We start from the raw sequence: 19,673 nt of genomic DNA on the forward strand, positions 1-19,673 counted from the left end.
GCTCAGTTAAAATTTATCACTTCTACAGCGATGATGTTGACCAGCATGACCGAGGAGGGCACTGAGCGGAGGGTGGATGCAGGTCAGACTTTGGGAAGATCCCCTGATGTCTCTGAAAATAAATAGAGGTCATTTCAGCGCGTGCAGAAACAAATGGAGGATTGAAGGTTTCAGCCCCACAGTCAGCTGTCCCTGTGTGCTCATTGATTTGTTTGTACACAAAAATCTTGTTAATGGATCGCCTACTTCGTTCTTCACCGTCCACAGTATTACTGTTATTGTTAAACCATAATCACTTATACGTGCGTGTGTCCGCTTGTTATCTGAAACATTCATTCAGCAATTACAAGGCCCAGCCCAAAATGACAGCTTCATTAAAAAAACAAAAAAGAAGAAGAAAGAAAACAAATGAATCCTGGCGCCTCGGCCGCCTGGAAACAGCAGGAGTGAAACGCGCAAAAGCCTCTCTTAGCCACAGTCACGTGATGTAGGTGTTTTGAACCAGGTTTCGGAGCAGTGTTTCGAAACACCTGCGTTTCAGAAGCTCGAAACAGCGTCGAAACGTCTGTGTCGAGCTTCCCATCCCTAACTTTTGTGTTTTCTTTCTCCCAGGTTTCATGAGTGGTTTTTTTTTTTGCCTTGGTTGAGATTTTGTTGCATTTTAGAGTTTTGTTTAAGATTTCAGAGCCTTCAGCAATAAAGCTGTTTTTGAGTAAGCTCCAGTTCATGTGTCCTGCATTTGGGTCCACCCCTTCCCAGCACACAGCCCCCTCCGTGACACTTATGTGTTGTGTTGCGCATTTTTGAAGACACGCTGTCGACAAAAAGAAATCGTCAGACACGAGATGAGTTTAAAACATAAGAAAAGAATAAAAACAATGAATTACATGTTTATTAGAGAAAAGATATCTTTACAATGTGACAGGATTAAAAACTGTTTGTAGATGTGTGATAAAATTAAAAATATTTGTTTGTGGAAAAAGAACTTCAGGGGAATTTTAGATCGATTGTAGATGCACAGAGTGCTTAATACTCCAACAGAGTTAAAGATGACCAGTTTAAACAGACTTATAGCCAATTTAACAAGATTCTTCAGAAGGATTTGAATTTAATTAAAAAAAGAGAGATTAAGAGCTAAAAATTCCATCTTTGCGGAATTCTGAATCTTTTAGAACAACAATTTTCTGGAAGCAGTGATGTTTTGTACATTTTTCAGACTTTTTGTGGGAGGTTTCATGTTCTAAACATGAAATAATTTAATTTAAAGTCTATGATTAGCATCAAACAATCACCTTCGTGGTCTACTTGCAATAATAATAACTGCGTGTCATTGAAGCACAGTTACAACAAGGTTACACAGCCTCATGGTTAGCAGCAGTGCTACATTTGTCTCGTTTAAACACATAGACACAGCTTCCCTTCCACTCAGGGCTCTGTCTGCTGTCGTGATGCCGCTGGAAATGCGGCCTATGTCGGCCTTTTGGGGGCATATACACAACACAGAGTGGAAATTATCATTGTACTTGTTTGGAGTTGTCTAAGATGTGAATGTGGTGCGTGTCTGAAGGTGTGCTGTTCATTTCTCTTCCTCTCTCAGGTGGAGACTTAGACTGCCTTTGCTGTTACTCCACCTGCGGGCGGAGCCCTCCTTTTTCCGGGCTCCAGCCTGTTCTCACTAACCACAGTATTCAAGGAGCGGTTTGAGCTGTTCCTCTCCGGCAGATCATTGTGACGCTTGCGGTGGTAATCAGGCTTTTTCTTTGTATCTGTTGCTTTTCTAATCCTGTTCGGAATGACTTGTGTAAGAAACAGCAGTGATGGAAGTTTCATCAAGTGTTGAAGCGCTCCATCCAAACGGTGCTCTTATAGTACTTCATTTGTTCTACTGCGCCATCAAGTGGACAACAACTGTAAGGCAGGCAGTGGTTATAATGACACCACGGCTTTGGTGTGTGAAGCTTTGAATGGAATAAGTGAATTACTGATGTTTTTGATACCAGTGTATAAATTCTGAACTTATTAGTATGGCGTCTCTCTTTATGATAGGATGGCGGGGTCAAAAGGGAAAGCGGAAACAAATTGGGGAGAGAGTTATGACGTGAATGTGCTTCTTACTCATTATTAATTTGTTGTTATTTATGTATTACTTATCTTATTATGAGAATATGTAAAAAAAAAAAATCACTTTCCAGACGTCTTTCTAGCAGGTTCAACGCAAAAAAGAGGGGAAAAAAAGAAAAGAAAAGCTTAACTTTATAAAGTCTCAAGTCCATAAAATGTGTGTGTGTGTGTGTGTGTATGTGTGTGTTCGCTGTGTTTTGCTGCCCCTCATATTTATAACTGCACGCACTAACCCGCGATATCCTAAATCAGTCACATGGCACGGCCGGCTGCAAAGCTTAGCACTCCATAAAAATCTTCCTGGATTCACTGTTGCCAACTTTGTTAGATTTATCGACTTTAGCTTTAGCCCCTAGCGATACTTTTTCTTTCCAAAAAGGTATTTAGCCATTTCGGACACCGGAAGGGGGACTCAGGGATTTTGGGATTTTTCTCGACGTTTTAAGACAATCCCAGTGAACTCTGCGTTGGATTACTCGACACACGCTTCAAAGCCTCAACACAGAGACACATCACTAAGAAACAGCTGGATCTTGAAGGATTTGTGAGGAATTTAGAAGCATTTTAGATTTGTTGTGGCTGCACCTTAACCTAAGAGCCCACAGCCATTTCTCTTTGACAGAAAATTTATTCAGAATTTAAAATAAAAATCAAAACTTATCAAGAAATTTTCCAGAACATGTGAAACTGTCACAGTGGGTTCTTATGGGAAGTGATCATGTTCCAGGATTTGTAGGTTTATGTCAGGACATGACCCCTGGATGAATTTTTTTTATTAATAAAACTCTGCAGTTAATTCATCTGGGCCTGGGGATTTACTGAGCTTTAACATACTAGTAGATACTTCACTGTACAGTATAGTACTGTACAGGGAGTGGTGAGCTCAGAGCAGCAGCCGCTCAACTGCTGATGGTGTGGAAACCAGTTTAAATGTAAAGATTGGACATGTAAAGATTGGACATGTAGAAAGGCAGCAAACGGCAAACTGAAACTTATTTTATGAAGTGTGCTTTTGTGCCAAGGCTGATAAAGGCTTGTGTATTTTGAAGGCACCATCTACCCCAGAGTGAGGCCTGTGCTTGGCATCTATTTACTCTGCATTCACTGGTGCTGCGTATTCTGCAAAATGAAACTTCTAATAACCTTACTATGTCTTCTAATTGTGTGGGCCATGGGATCAAGCACTAGTTCCTGGGTGAGTACAACAAACACTGTGTTCAATCTGTGGGTCAATACTAGGGATGCGCCGATCCGATATTCAGTATCGGTATCGGTCCGATACTGGCCTAAATTACTGGATCAGATATCGGAAGGAAATAAAAAAATGTAATCCGATACATTAATAAATAACGTTTCACTCACATTAGTCGCATTACAGGGCTCAGTCGTCTTCTTCTTCTTGTGGGTTTGCGGTTGACCAAACCAGCTTAGAGCTGCATTACCGCCACCTACTGGAATGGAGTGGGGGATCAGGAGTTAGAAAACAACCCCCTCAGATCCTCCGGTCGCTGCGGATTCCCTTTGAGACTGAGCGATCATTGCTGACATGTTTTTCCGCCTCCACCGCTCTCTGCCTTGTTTGTGTGTTGTGCTCGCTGTGCTGAGAATCAGCTGTTATTTTTTTCTCTACTTCAGCTCCCAGACATACTGCTAGCGAGCGCAGCTATTAGCACTAGTGACCGTCCGGTACTGGAAGAACCCCTTCCCCGTCAAAATATTTTTGATACTTTAATCCCTGATTTGTGACTAAATATATACCTGCAGTAGAAACGTATTTAGGAGAATGCTTGTAAATATAAAGCATTACAAGTTTCCGCTCACACAGCCCCTAGTTTTTCACGTGAACACTGATGACGCAGCAGTCAGCTGATTTATGTGCAGTCTGTCTGCACAAGCGGAAAGAGGCGGAGCCGGCGCGCTCAGATGGAGCAGAAGGAAATGTTTTTCTAGTGTCCAAAAGAAGCCTTTTCGTCCCTGTAACCTCCATTAAACCTTTACTGGGAAACAGCTGGAGGTCCTTCATCAACCACCTGATCAGTAAGTGAAGAAATGAGAACTTTGTAGCTGCTCCATCCACCCTGTTTGTTTCACATAGGGAAAAACTGCAGTACAGAAGTTAAAATATGCAGATGAACTGTTAATATGAAAAAAGTATTTCTTATCCAGTTTCTTGGGTAATCAATATAAATAGAATACAGAATTGCTAAAATAATCGATAGTTGCAGCCCTAATGAAATTTGCAACATGCCATAAGCATCACCTTCTCACACAGAAGCAACAGGATTCAGGTGATAGTTATTGTTGTAAGTAAAGTTTATTTATATAGCGTTTTTCACAGACAGAAAAGCGCTGTACAATAATTAAAACACAATATCACCCCCCCCCCCACCCCCAGAAAACACTATGTTAAAAACATAATAACATTACCATTTTGAAAGAAAACGAATAAAAATAAAGTCAGAAACCAGAAAGCCTGGTTAAACAGAAAAGTTTTCAACTATTTTTTAAATGATGCCACAGAGTCAGCTAAATGGAGCTGGAGTGGTAAACAGTTCCAGAGCTTTGGTGCCACTGCCTGAAAAGCTCTGCCCACCCTGGTCCTTAGTCTTGTATGTGGGACAACTAAAAGACTTTGATTTTGTTGTTTGAGAGACTGTTGACTTCTTTTTTAAAAAAATTTTTTAAAATGTTTTTAAATGCCTGGATCAATTTTAAATATCGGATTTATATCGGTATCGGCCGATATCCAAATGTAAAATATCGATATCGGTATCGGACATAAAAAAGTGGTATCGTGCCATCCCTAGTCAATACCCAGGGCTGCACTAGTGCCAGGGCAGCTACACATTCTGAACAGTCCCCAATCCATCTGGCATAGGACATGAACTTATCACCGGCCTTGCCAAGAGATTTTTTTCAAATTCAAAGTCTATTTGCTCTGCACAGTTACCTCATACTCCATGAGCGATCTTGCTATCAATCGACTGACTCAATACACACTGCAACAAGACAGAAACTACTGATTGTTTTATTATTATTTTTATCTGGTAATGTGCATCCTAATCCAGGTCCTGAATTGGTATCTATCCCAACACCTTTTGATTTTAAATCATTGTCTGGTCTTAAACTTATTCACCTCAATGTGTGCAGCTTGTTTTCCAAGATGGACATGGTTAAGATTTGGGCTAAATCAACTGTTTCAGATATTGTTGTAATTTCTGAAACCTGGTTAACTAAATCCATTACTAATGATGATATTAACATATTTGGATACAATGTTTATCGCACCGACAGGCCTTCAAAAGGTGGTGGTGTTCCTATATACATTAAATCAAGATTTAACTCTTCAGTTGTTCTCTCTGAATCAATCTGCAAACAACTGGAATTTCTGGCAGTAAATGTGGAAATTGCCAAAGGTCTTTGTTTAACTGTTGTTGGATGCTATAGGCCTCCATCTGCTGCCAAGGAAGCTTTACAATCTTTAAAGAAACTTGTATTCAGGTTAAATTATGGTGAACTTGTTTTAATTGGAGACCTGAATTGGGATTGGTTTAAGACTGTATCAGAAGATTTGAAATCTTTTTGTGACTCTTTTAATCTTACTCAGTTGGCCAACTTACCCACACGGCCAAACCCTAAAAGCCCCAAGAGGTCCACCTTGATTGACCTGACCTTGACTAATGTTCCTCATAAATTCTCATCTTTGGGTGTCTTTTGCAATGACTTAAGTGATCACTGTGTTGTTGCTGTCACTAGAGATACCAGAATACCCAAAGTTAAACCTCCTGTGATGTATAAGAGGAGCTTGAAGCATTTTAATGAGCAAGCATATCATCATGATCTGTCTGCTGTTGATTGGATGAAAATATGTCTGATCCCTGAGGTAGAAACAGCTTGGACATTCTTTAGGGATTGTCTTATGGAAATTGTAAATAAGCATGCCCCTTTCAGAAGACTCAGGGTTAAGGGGCGAGAGAATCCCTGGTTTTCCCCGGGATTAGCAGACATTATTCGTGAGCGTAATCTGGCCTGGGCCAAGGCTAGAGAAACTGGCTCCTTCAGTGATTGGTCCGTTTTCAGACAACTAAGAAACAGATGCTCTTCTTTAATCAAGAGAGCCAAATCAGAATATTATTTGTCAGTCACCACTGAGAATTTAAATAATCCTCGGAAATTTTGGAAAGTCATAAATTCTCTTTCAGTCTGCAAGGAATCCCAGACTCTACGTTCCTACGTTCTAATGGATTCTGTTCCTGTCTATGGCAGGATGGAAATGCTGAATTGTTTCAACAAGCATTTTATTTCTTCTGGCTTCTTATTTGACTCGATTAGAGCTAACTCTGTGACCCCCTGTTCTTATTGCCCAGTTTACACTGGTGAGCAATTTAACCTGGCACCTTTTACTGTTAATGAAGTCCATAAGGCCCTTGTAGCTTTGGATCATAGAAGTCTAGTGGACCTGATTTGTTAGAACTGTTCTTTCTTAAGCTGGCAGCTGATTTTATAGCAGATCCTCTTACTATCCTTTTTAATCTAACAGTGAAAAAATCTTAAATTCCCTCAGTGTGGAAATCAGCCTTTGTTTTCCTTTATTAAAAGGTGGTGATTCAGTGGTGTTGACGAACTATCGGCCAATTTCCAAATTGTCAGTGCTGGCTAAAATTCTGGAAGCTTTAGTGATTAAAGGAATATTTACATCATAACAAAATATTATCAAATTACCAGTCAGGCTTCAGAAAAAAACACAGTACCATCACAGCTGCAATGAAGGTGGTTAATGATATTTCTGTGGCACTTGATAAGAAACAATATTGTGCATCACTCTTTATTGATTTATCAAAAGCTTTTGACACCGTGGATCACGATATACTAAAACTTAGACTGCTCCAGTCTGGTTTCTCAGAGAATGCAGTCGCCTGGTTTACAGATTATCTTAGTAATAGAACACAGTGCATCAAACATGATGACCTATGCTCTGATCTTGCTACTGTCCACAAGGGGGTGCCCCAGGGATCTATACTAGGTCCTTTTTTATTCATTATTTATGTCAATGACTTAGAGCTAAATGTGTCAGGTGCAAATTTGCATTTTTATTCTGACGACAGTTATTTATTGTTATGGTCCAACTCTTACTGAGACTCTTGAATCCCTGTAGCAAGCATTTGTTGCTGTCCAGCATTCATTATTTAACTTAAAACTTGTTCTAAATCCAGATAAGACTAAGTTAATGATATTTTCAAATTCCAGGAAGAAGCAAGAACAATATCCCTCAGTGCTCACTCTTAAGGGACACAAAATAGAGTTGGTGCATACTTATAAATACTTGGGTCTTCTACTTGATGATTCTCTTACTTTTAAACCACATGTAGAATACCTTGTAAAGAAGTTGAAGCTTAAGCTGGGTTTTTATTTTCGAAACAAGTTGTGTTTTCTTTTATTATATTCTGTTGCTGCCTATCTTGGCCAGGACTCCCTTGAAAAAGAGATTCTTAATCTCAACCGGACCTTCCTGGTTAAATAAAATTTAAATAAATTAAAAAAATAAAATAAAAATAAAGATGATTACTGGTGAGCTAAGCTGGTATCATCAGCAGAGGCAGTAGTTAGCTACACCCAGCACCTTTTTCTTACTCTTCCTGCTACCCAAATTAAACTAAAAGGTGTATCAAACCTATTCGTGGCCCAGTCATCATGAGGAGTGACCTTATTCATAAACTGGCCTGCAGTGCTAAAAGAAGAGTTTCTGAAAATGTTTTATATTCTTCTTAAATTGACCTCATCAGTTGCATAAAGACGGCTTTTTTCTCTTCAGTGATATTTTAAGAAGTTCAAGCTGCATGCAAAGCATTGTGTAAGAATCACTTCTTTGTTTCATTGTGGGGATTTACAGGCTTCATCTGGTCATGCATGTTAAGTATGCATAGAGGAAGGACAGACACATCTACACTAGATTTTCCAACCACAGAAGACGCTGCCTTCAAACATCTTCAACATCTGAAGAAAGTGTGACTTCCATACATTATGTTACATGTTATGTGATCTACGTGCTGATGAGGTTCAAGAGATGAGAGCAGCAATGAGTTCAACTGCAGCAGCGAGTGGAGTCGTTCTCTTCCTTCTCTCTCTACCAGGTATTGTTTGTGTCTAATTGTTGTTTTATATTTAAAGTTACAGCACTGAACACATTTATAGGAGTACTTTTAGTGAATAAATGCAGATGTACAGTGTGGTGTAAACCCTGCAGATCATCACTCATCATGACTGAGCTGTTTTTAAGTGGTTTTCACTCCTTCACCATCTGTAGGACGAAACTGAAATGAAAAGATGAAAGAAAAGTGGCTTCATTAACTCAGATTATTCACAGACATTAACTGGAGGATGATTTCTGGATGATAGATCACAAATGTAAAAAATCAACAGCTTAAACATTCACGGCCCATCATCCGCTCTTCACTAGACGATTTTGTATGAGCTGTTTTCTTGTTTCCAGCTCAGCATCGTCGTTTTGGTGCATTTTTCTAGTTTTTAAATGGTTAAATCAGAAACTCATTGCCAGTTTGATTTTATACTAATTTCCACCTGCAGCAGCACTCTTTGAGGGACATGGAAACAAAGTGTGAACACATCCTGCAGACTGATCACCTTCCAAGTTGAGAATTTTTTGCTGTACAATGTAGACAGACAATGTAGACAAATTTAAATTTAATTTTGCTTTAAATGTTTCATAGCAAATTCCTTTTTTTCCAAATAAAATATGTTATGCGTCACATGACAGTATAACAAAACACTGTGGGGAGGGGAGGAGCAAAGTGCTCTGTGCTGTGACAGGAGCGACACTTAGACAGTCAGCTCGCATCTTTGATGAAACCGCAGCACTGCATACAGGAGAGAAACTGAAGCCAAAGTATCGATCTCATTACACTGATATTGATCAATACCAATACCAACGTTGGCATCCACATTATTGATATTAGGATCGATCTGCCCACCACTAGCTCAATGTACTAATGGCGGAGAAACAACTTACTTACTTCTCTGCCATTACCATTGGTAACCATGGTACCTTCAGGGTTCTAGCAAGAAATATTTCTCACCCCAGCGCTAACGCTAATGCTAATTAGTAAGCTAATGCTAACCGCTAAATGCCACTCCCGCTTGTTAATTGAGTGATGGGGCCTAAGATGTAACTGGAAAGCAGTAATCAGTTTTTTTGGACGTGTAGTTACATTTCTCGAGGTGCATGTCAGGTTTGGTTCAGAGAGGATTTTCAGTTATGCATAAAGGATCCATGCAGAACTCTAAATCAGGCCTTATTAGATCGATAGAATGATAATTTTTGCATATAATCCAGAAAGTTACATTTATATATCAAGCATTTAATGTGTCCCAGAGTGCCGTTTCCTTCCACTAATGTGTTTGCAGAAATCACATAAAAAACATACACAACAAAAACATAATCCAGATTTTTTAACAATCAGCTGCTAAAAGCATTTCCTACATTTGAATATCAGCCACCACGTTGTGAGCATAAACTATCACATTTTTAATGCAACAACAGGAAGTGACATCATCTTGCTGGGAACTGTAGTTATTTTATTCTTGAAGGCCTCTCATAGCTCCACTGGTGCTGAAAACTAATGTTTGACTATGGCTTTCTGAATACAAGTAGGGCTGCAACTATCAATTATTTTAGTAATCAAGTATTTAATTGATTACTCTGTCAATTAATCAAGTAATTGGATAAGAAATAATTTTTCATTTTAACAATTCATCAGCATATTTTAACTTCCGTACTGCAGATGTTTCTCTGTGTGAAACAAACAGGGTGGATGGAGCAGCTACAAAGTCGTCTTTTCTTCATGTTGCTGATCAGGTGGTTGATGAAGGACCTCCAGCTGTTTCCCAGTAAAGGTTTTAAGGTGGTTACAGGAACAAGAGCTCCTTTCACTCCACCTGAGCTCACTGTCTCAGTAACGGCTCCGCCTCTTTGCGTTTGCTGCATGAAGACTGCACGTAAAACAGCTGTTGCTGTGTTTTTGTTGAAAAACTAGGGGCTGGATGAGCTTAATGCTGTAATGCTTTTTATTCACAAGCATCCTCCAAATTCCGTTTCTACTGCAGCTCTATTTTTAGTCACTAATCAGGGATTAAAGATAAAAAACATTTTGACGGATCCCCTCTGTACTGAAGGGGGGGGCTTCCAGCACCGAACGATTGCTAGTGCTAATGGCAGCCCCCCTTTCCCCAGTACACTGTGGTTATAGGTCTGTTCTGGTGGCTACAGCTGACGTAAAGAAAAAATAACAGCTGACATCCTCTGCACAACAGGCGTGCACATTCAAACACATGCAGGCACTCACAGCACAGAGAAGTGGGGGGAGTGGAAAACATCTCAGCGATCCACTTGTGTTGAAGGGGCGTCTTTTGTTTGTTTTTTTCCCAAATGACGGAAATCAGTTGCACCAATGGAGAACTAATGTGGAGGAAATGCTCCGCTTACACGGAGACACCTGAGCTGCAGAGTTGAAACGAAACATCAAAGCAACAAATTAGTGTCGGGGACCTTTAATAATCGAATTGAGTTACTCCAATAATTATTGCAGGCCTAAAATTTGCATTAAATTTGCAGTTTGTGTATCTAAATACATGAAGGTTGGTATTTACCTTTCATGCTGGGATTTTTTTGTTGAATAGGAAGCCTGAAATTTTCCGTTGATCTTCATTTTCCCTCTTACTTCTCGTGTTCATGCCGGTTGTTATTTCGATTTATGCAGCACACGCATGACCACAGTGAGATCAAACGTACACATTGTGAATGAAACTGTCTGTGCTCTGTGGTTGCACACTGCGGTGAAATGATACAGGCCTGAGCAGCAATAATAGCAGCGACCTAGCAGGGGCGGAGTCTGCGAGGTGCGCTCCTTTGAGAGGCAGAGGAGCGCAATCTTTGTTGGATTTGAATCAGTACGATTTGCATCCAATAAAAGCAAAGATGTTACCAAATAAACTGGACAATATTCTGGCAATTTAGTGATATTTCCAGAGCTGTGGTCTTAACTGGTCTTGAAATAAATTCCGTAGTCTGCAATGTCCGAGTCCGTGACAAGACCGAGACCATCAAAGAGCGGTCTTGAGACAGGACCGATCTCGAGTACTACAACACTATGTTCTGCACCCTTAAAATATATATTGTGTTTTTTAATCCTACTCAGTACAGCTACATCAGGGTGCAGAAGTCTGTTCATTCACACTGTACCTTCAGACCTTTTATGCTGTCTTGTCTCAGCACACAGAAATGCTAACTGCACTGACATGAATAACTGGGTATTGTAACTGTTTCTGTTCATTTTCTTAAGATGAACAATTCAAACATTAGACTGACATCAACAATGGAGGCAACAGTAGAAATGAACTGAATGGATAAACAGACCAGAAAATATACCCTGCTAAAATCCTTAAGACAGTATCCATGATGAGGAACGTCAGGAACAATAAATGTGTGCTGCATATTCTGAGGAAGGGTGCTTGGTGTAAATGAACTTATTCCTAAACAATACATTTTTTTAATATAATTAATCTGACTGGTTTCTGATGTGCTCTGTGTTACAGTGGTACAGGGTAGGAATGGTTGGTCAGTGGATTACACTTCTACTCAGATCTGTGCCATAAAAGGATCAACAGTGACCATAGGCTGCTCTTTCACATTCCCATACAGTAAAACTGGTCGTTATACAACTGTAAACAAAAAAGTGTGGTTCATTAAAGGGAATGATTATGACCCTGAAGATCTGAAAACAGACTCAGCGTACGGAGGTCGACTGATGTATGATTTTTATTGGAGGAGCTGCACTCTGACGATCAGAGAGCTGAGAGAGAGTGACTCAGCTGTGTACAAGTTCAGGTTTGAAACAAACCAAGAAGGTGGAAGTTATACTGGTTCACCTGGAGTCACTCTGACTGTCACAGGTAATACTTTTATTTGGACATCAGTCAAATGTTGTTATGAACATGGTTGTGTGTGTGTTTGCATGGATGTCTGAGTTTCTGCTGTGATTTTATTCTTTCTTCACATAATTAGCTCTTCAGGTACATGTGGGCACTTCATCATATTCTAACAGGGCAAAACTGACATGTCAAAGCAGCTGTCAGCTACCTAATCATCCCTCCTTCATCTGGTACAAAAATGGACAGAAAATTCCTGGCAAAACCAACATGTATTTATACCCAGAAATACCAAATCCTTCAGATAGCTTCTCCTGTGCTGCAAGTGGTCATGAAGCTCTCCGTCTCCTTCAGTGTGTGAGTTTATTTCAGTAACATAACACCATCTTTCTTCTGTGTTATTGTATGATCTTTACTTTACAATATAAAGTGCCTTGAAGTGACTGTTTGTTGTGATATATAAATAACACTGAATTTATTGATGGAGTCACTACAGACATTTGAATAAAAACAGTCAAACCTCACTGTGACTACTTTCTAAATCTGACTTAAAGATAATTTTATGTTTCAGGTGTCCGAGGTGATTCATGCAACAGAGTGAATTACAGTAACAGAAACATCTGTACTTTCAAAGGCTCATCAGTGGATATTCCTGTACTTACAACAGTTATTACCAACAAATACAATCAAAATCATGGTTCTGTTTTAAACGTGGTTATATGTGGGCTCCAAGGACCTGAGAGAAGTCTCCCAGTACGAAGGTCGTGTTGAGGTCACTGACACAGAGAGAGGACCGCTCCACTATGAGAATCAGAGACCTCAGAGAGAGCGATTCAGCCGAGTATCACTTCAAATTCCAAAACACGAAGCTTTGAATGGACGAGCAGTTTACTGGAACAACTCTGCACTGTCACAGGTACTGATGAACACACTGATTAATATTTACTCAACTTCATTATTCTATTTGTATGCTACACTCTACTTTTATTAGTTTTTTAAATGTATTTTCTTTTTTGAGTGATTTCATGTTTAGACATGGAGAGAATTATTATTTGTCACTAACTCGTCTTTTTACTTCTGAGAATGTATTTCCTCTTCTGTCTCCCTCACTGTGAGAGTCTGACTGACAGCTTATTTACTGCTTCTTGTCCCCTGATCAAGATGTTCAGGTCCAAGTCACTGGACGGCGTTTGGATTGTGTCACCAGGTGTAATCCTTACGTTTCATCCTATGTCTGGTACATAAATGGAGAACAAGTGGATGGAGCCAGCTCTGCTTCTTATGAAATATCAAACTCATATGACTATGAAAACAGCTACTCATGTGCTTTAAAAGGATTTGAGGATTTTCGCTCTCCATTAATTTTGTGAGTTTCACTTTAAATTTGAGATCTAAATAAAAACTTTATTTATGGATGATATTGTCATGTTCTTCCTGTCAATAAATCTGTTTTTTTTTTTTTTTTAGGTCACAATAATCAGTGGTGCTAAACAGAGTGAATACAGTAACAGAACATCTGTGCTTTCAACGGCTCATCAGTGGATATCTTCCTGTACTTACAACAGTTATTATCAACAAATACAATCAAAATCATGGTTCTATTCTGGTCGTGGATCTGAGGATCTTAGTAAAGTCTCCCAGTATGAAGGTCGGTGTTGAGGTCGCTGACACAGAGAGAGGACGCTCCACTCTGAGAATCAGAGACCTCAGACGAGAGCGATTCAGCCGAGTATCGCTCAAATTCAAACACAAAGCTTGAATGGACGAGCAGTTTTACCTGGAAAACTCTGACTGTCACAGGTACTGATGAACACACTGATTAATATTTAATCAACTTCATATTCTGTTTGTATGCTACACTCTACTTTATTAGTTTTTAAATGTATTTTCTTTTTTTGAATTGATTTCATGTTTAGACATGGAGAGAATTATTATTTTGTCACTAACTCGTCTTTTGACTTCTGAGAATTGTATTTCCTCTTCTGTCTCCCTCACTGTGAGAGTCTGACTGACAGCTTATTTACTGCTTCTTGTCCCCTGATCAAGATGTTCAGGTCCAAGTCACTGGACGGCGTTTGGATTGTGTCACCAGGTGTAATCCTTACGTTTCATCCTATGTCTGGTACATAAATGGAGAACAAGTGGATGGAGCCAGCTCTGCTTCTATGAAATATCAAATGAAGACTCATCTGTCTATGAAAACAGCTACTCATGTGCTTTAAAAGGATTTGAGGATTTTCACTCTCCATTAATTTGTGAGTTCACTCTGGGATTTTATCTAAATAAAAACTTTACTTATGTTAGTTTGTGTCTAACCAAACCAACCTAAACCAAAGCCAAATCATATCATCATCTATTATGACCATCGAGGTGGTAATTTTGAACCAGAGATAAGCAGCAGTGTTCTGAGTGCCTGTAGAGGTCTGGTTGCAGATGCAAGGCTGTCATGTGAAGAGGTAATTTATGCAGCAGGAGATGTTTTTATGATAAAATCTAAACTAATGTTAATTTTTTCTGTTCTAGATGCTCCAAAAGTTGTTTCAGCTGTGGCAAATTACTCTGCTGAGATAGTGGAGGGCAGCTCAGTGACTCTGACCTGTAGCAGTGATGCTAACCCAGCAGCTAATTACACCTGGTACAAAGAACAAACAGTGCTCAGCAGACAACAGCAGGTCTTCATCAGGTCCATGAACTCCTCTGACTCTGGAGAGTATCACTGTACAGCTGAGAATGAGCTGGGTAGGAGGACATCTGAATCCATCTCTGTGGATGTGAAATGTGAGTGAAGACAGTTATGTTGGCAGAACTAATAATTCTCTAATTTTGAGTCCTTAATCTGCTGGATGTATATGTAATAGCGAATCTAATTATTCACTGTAGTAACTCAGCTTTCAGTGTTATTTCCATGGCACACAATCCAAATCCAAGTTTTATTTATAAAGCACATTTAAGAATAACAGAGTTAACCAAAGTGCTGTACATAGGGAAAATAAAAATAAATACACCTGGAACATATAACACAATATAATCACATAACACAACAAAGCGAACATGTTATTGAGTTCAGTAGAATATTAGTTAAAAGCTCCTGTGGTCATAAAGGAATGTCCAACTATAGTTTTTACCATAATAATGCCAATCACAGACAGTGACAGTATTCTCAGTGGTTTATATTTATTATGATTTTAGCATTTCTTATTCCTGGTTCTTACTTGAATTGATGAGGTGAATAAAGTCACTGAGGCTCATATGAACCCCATTAAGATCTACTGAGACCTGTAATTATGAGTTCTTGAACTTGTTCTTCCAGAGAATTTGATTCTACTGTCAGGAGGCTGAGGGGCAGCCGCCAGTACTTTTATATTACTGCTTCACATTTATTAGGTTGAGCACCAAATTTGAATACACATTTGCTGCATTTTTTTAGTTATAATTGTTTCTACACCTCCTCCAGATGCTCCAAAGCTTCCCTCTGTGTCAGTGAGTCCCTCTGCTGAGATAGTGGAGGGCAGCTCAGTGACTCTGACCTGTAGCAGTGATGCTAACCCAGAAGCTAATTACACCTGGTACAAGGAGAACAAATCACTGTTTCATGGTTCAGTGGGAGAGCACAGTTTCTCCGTCCACTCTAAACACAGTGGGAACTACTTCTGCAAAGCTGAGAATCAACATGGACAGACAAACTCTTCATCTTTGTTCATAGATGTCCAGTGTAAGTAAACGAGTGCTAGTTGCTAATAATTGCTGTATTAGTTGCTGCTAATGTACTTTGTCCAAAGTGCATTACCAGCAACTTCAACTGTTCCTTGTGTCTATTGCAAATCTTTGCAGGCTAACTGTAGACAGTATAAAACATGGATGCAGCTTCTCTGTCTGAAAAGTGAAGGTGATGCAGATAAAAAAATATCCTGCATTCTGCCTGAAGGTTAAAAGTTGGTGAGGTTGCAAAAATACAAGTGGAGGATCATCTGTGGTTTTGGCACAGTATTTGTGATTGAGTCTTTGCCAGTGAGCAGATGGTTCTATAGTCAGACCCTCCTGTCAGGTCAAGTCCAGTTTTTCTAAACCAAGATGATGATCATGAAAATGTTCATCTCAAGGTTTCAAAATATGACTTTAGAGTAGCTATCTCCATCTTTTATACTATCTATGCTAACATACTAAACTATGATTATGAATGTGGTAAGATCCCAGGTTTGCATCTGCAGGTCAGCTGTGGTCTTTCTGTGTGGAGTTTACATGTTCTCACTGTGTGAGTTCAGGTACTCTCGCTTCTTCACAAGGCAATCAATCTTTGGATGATCAATAATTCGGAATTGGCAGTAGGTGTCAATATGAGTGTGGATGTTGTCTCCTGTGATAGACTGTTTTTGTTTTTTGACACTGAGTCACTAACAGACATTTTCTGTAAATGGATAACCTCAGTGAACAAGATTAATCAGATTAAGACTAACATTACATGCAACACAACAGCTGTGTTATGTAAACTGTATTTTCAATCTCTGTATTTTCTGGTTTCCAACACTTTTAGTATTTTACCTAGATAAAACAACTGCTTCAGATATTTAAGACTGATCTCCAATATGCTGCAGATGCTCCAAAGCTTCCCTCTGTGTCAGTGAGTGCCTCTGCTGAGATAGTGGAGGGCAGCTCAGTGACTCTGACCTGCAGCAGTGATGCTAACCCAGCAGCTAATTACACCTGGTACAAGGAGGATGAAGACTCTCCAAAAGCATCAGGACAGAACTTCACCATCACTGATGTCAGACATGAACACAGTGGGAGTTATTACTGTGAAGCCAAGAACAGAAGAGGACGTCATAACTCCACCTCATGCCAGATTAATATAGCAAGTAAGTCATTAAATTAAACATGTGCGCATTTTTCTGTGCATTATTTCATTAATGCAATAAGATAAGCTTTGCTGCACAGGCCTAGATCAGTTACAGATCAGTTCATTTAGTTTGTTTTAGCTAGTGTCTCAATTAGTTTAAAAAAAGTTCAGTTAATAAAACTTTATCAGCAGCTGCACCCCCAACTGAGGCTACATGTTACCATATTCTGTACCAGGATGTGAATGCTAGCATGGAAGAAACCGAGGCTACTGCTAAGCCAAAGTCTGCAAACTGCTACATGGCACAAAGCGCTGCAGGTTTAAAATGTGAAAAATAAGAAATGTGATTTCACAAGTGCTAAAATACACACATATCTGTTTAGCCAGTGTTTAACTATGTCTATTTAAAGTGTGCTCATTAATTAGACACAAAATCACTCTTCAGGAGTCGTACTGCAAACTAGAAGGTTTGGTCTGATATGTTTTATGTCCATTCCTAAATGGAGCCCAATTCTTGTAATCCAGTAACTAATTGTGAGCGTTTGGTCACTGTTTTGTAGGTTCAGTGAACTCAGCTGCAGTTGGATCAATCACTGTTCTCTTTTTGACTCTCCTAATCCTCTCTGCAATCATAGTCATTAGGTGAGCAGTTTGGTTTAACTGTTGTAATCAGTGATTAATATTAAATACAATCATTTCTTCAGTGATGTCGTCCAAAGATTCACTGAAATCTTCTTTCTTTGTTCCATGTAGAAAAAGAAGGTCCTTAACACAGTTTTTCTCCAGAGAGAGGCCAAACAGCAAAGTACAGGTAAGGATTAACAGGCCATTTTATAGCCTCAGTATACATTTATGAATTTGAGCAACAGAAAAACAAAACTATCATGAAAGAACTGTGGTTATATCTCTGGCTGTGGCTGCACACAGTCATACAAACTCATCCACTAGGACTGAACCAAAGGGAGATAAATAGCAGAGGAACAAAATCCAGGTGCTGTAGCCTAAGATTCAGTTGGTTTTATCATTGTACATCTTACAGGCAGCAAACTAGTAGGACTGTTAAAATGGTACAGTGTGTAGGTGACTTTAGTCTACATTCTTCATTCCCAGCTTTTCCTACTTTATTCACTCAAAGTAAACCTTGTTTTCTACTATGGCTTTCCTTCCCGTCCTCTTCTTGTGTATCCTTCAGTTATCCTTCAGGAGGTCATTCTCACTCACTTTAACACAGTTGTTAGATGATGCTGTCATTCCTTTGTTGGGTATTCTTACCTCTCCAAAGAGTGTGGGATGTCCAACCATTTATTGCTGTTGGATTAATTTGAGGTTAAATATTCTTATTGGTGAAATATTTTTCCCCAGCAAAGTGTGTGTCCTGAATATGAGGACCCTTCAGCTGCAGCACAGAGTGCAGCAGCAGAGCAGCAGGAGGACCTTTGCTATGCCAGTGTAAGTTTCTCAAAGAACCAAGACGATCCCGTCTACTCCAACATTAAGCCCACTAAACCCAGCAGGCAAAAAGAAGAGGACGAGGAAGAGGCCGAGTACACTCTTGTAAAGTTTAGCAATGGAGCCCAAGGGTGAGTCCCTTTTTAATTTGTCCATCCATCCATCCATCCATCCATCCATCCATCCATCCATCCATCCATCCATCCATCCATCCATCCATCCACCATTTTCTTCAGCTTATTCTTGTTTTTCTTAATTAATAGTCATACTATTGTGATACTGTTATTACAAGATCTTCATAATTCTGTGTTTTTATCCATCACAGATTAAGAGGTCAACAAGCTGTGGAAGATTCATGTGCACTGTACAGCACAGTCAACAAAATCTGCTGAGTACAAGCATGAACATGAATCTGTGGCCTTGCCCAGTGTACATGGTGGATGTATTCATAGAGTACAAAAAAATGCAGCTCAGAAAATATTGATGAATCACTGATTTGTAGGTGAAACATTTGTGCACTTGGTTTAAGCACAGATTTATTTTTCCTGCTCAGAGAACTCACTGACAGACTGCAGTACCATCACCAACCAGTGTCATTCACTTTACCTGTCAATGCTGTGGCTCATCAGTATATGCATATTGTCAGTCTTACTTCATTCATTTTCTAATTAGTTTATTCCAAAGCATTACAGCACCTTCAGCACTGATAACTTATTGTTCTGCTCATCTCACAACTCTCAGAGCTTTTGTTTGTCTTTTAAGACTGATTTGTTCACCAATGCTTTCACCCTCTGCCAGTAATCTGACTGGACTGTGAGAAATCTTGGAGTCATTTTTGATCAGGATATGTCCTGCAGTGCACATATTAAGCAAATATGAAGGAACGCACCTTTTGCATTTGTGCAATATTTCTAAAATTAGAAACATCCTTTCTCAGAGTGATGCTGAAAAGGTAATTCATGCATTTATTACTGCTAGGATGAACTAGTGTAATTCATTTTTATCAGGCTACCCTTAAAGCTGTGTCACATACATATTATATTATATGAGTGCAGAGCCAATAGTTTTCCATCATGCAAGCTCTGCGCCTACAACATCATAGTTAAACTCACGTATCAAGGGATATGTCATCTCATGTTTTGTCATGTTAGTGTTTAATGATGGCATCAATTCACACAGAACACTGTCTACAATCCCTGTGAAATCCCTGTGAACAGGCTGATGGACCACAAGAAGAGTCGGATGGCTAGATTGAAGCGATCCGTCCACAATCTTTTCATCACCTCATTGTTATGATCGCGGTAGAAATAATTAGGTGCATGACACA

General features: G+C 39.4%; 1 protein-coding gene across 1 annotated transcript in view; it reads left to right on the forward strand.

Annotated features, from left to right (window-relative positions):
- The window catches only part of LOC115790271 (Fc receptor-like protein 3), a 33,569-nt gene extending 14,215 nt beyond the window's left edge, over positions 1–19,354 (forward strand). The window contains exons 2-8 of the mRNA XM_030744058.1: positions 14,587–14,841; positions 15,518–15,775; positions 16,656–16,916; positions 17,458–17,539; positions 17,651–17,708; positions 18,260–18,477; positions 18,672–19,354. Coding sequence (XP_030599918.1) covers positions 14,587–14,841; positions 15,518–15,775; positions 16,656–16,916; positions 17,458–17,539; positions 17,651–17,708; positions 18,260–18,477; positions 18,672–18,738 — 1,199 coding nt within the window. The 3' untranslated portion in view covers positions 18,739–19,354. The remainder of the gene's footprint in view (positions 1–14,586; positions 14,842–15,517; positions 15,776–16,655; positions 16,917–17,457; positions 17,540–17,650; positions 17,709–18,259; positions 18,478–18,671) is intronic.
- The last annotated feature ends 319 nt before the right edge of the window (positions 19,355–19,673 follow it).

Source organism: Archocentrus centrarchus, chromosome 1 (genome assembly GCF_007364275.1).
Source record: "Archocentrus centrarchus isolate MPI-CPG fArcCen1 chromosome 1, fArcCen1, whole genome shotgun sequence".
Classification (NCBI taxonomy): Eukaryota; Metazoa; Chordata; class Actinopteri; order Cichliformes; family Cichlidae; genus Archocentrus; species Archocentrus centrarchus.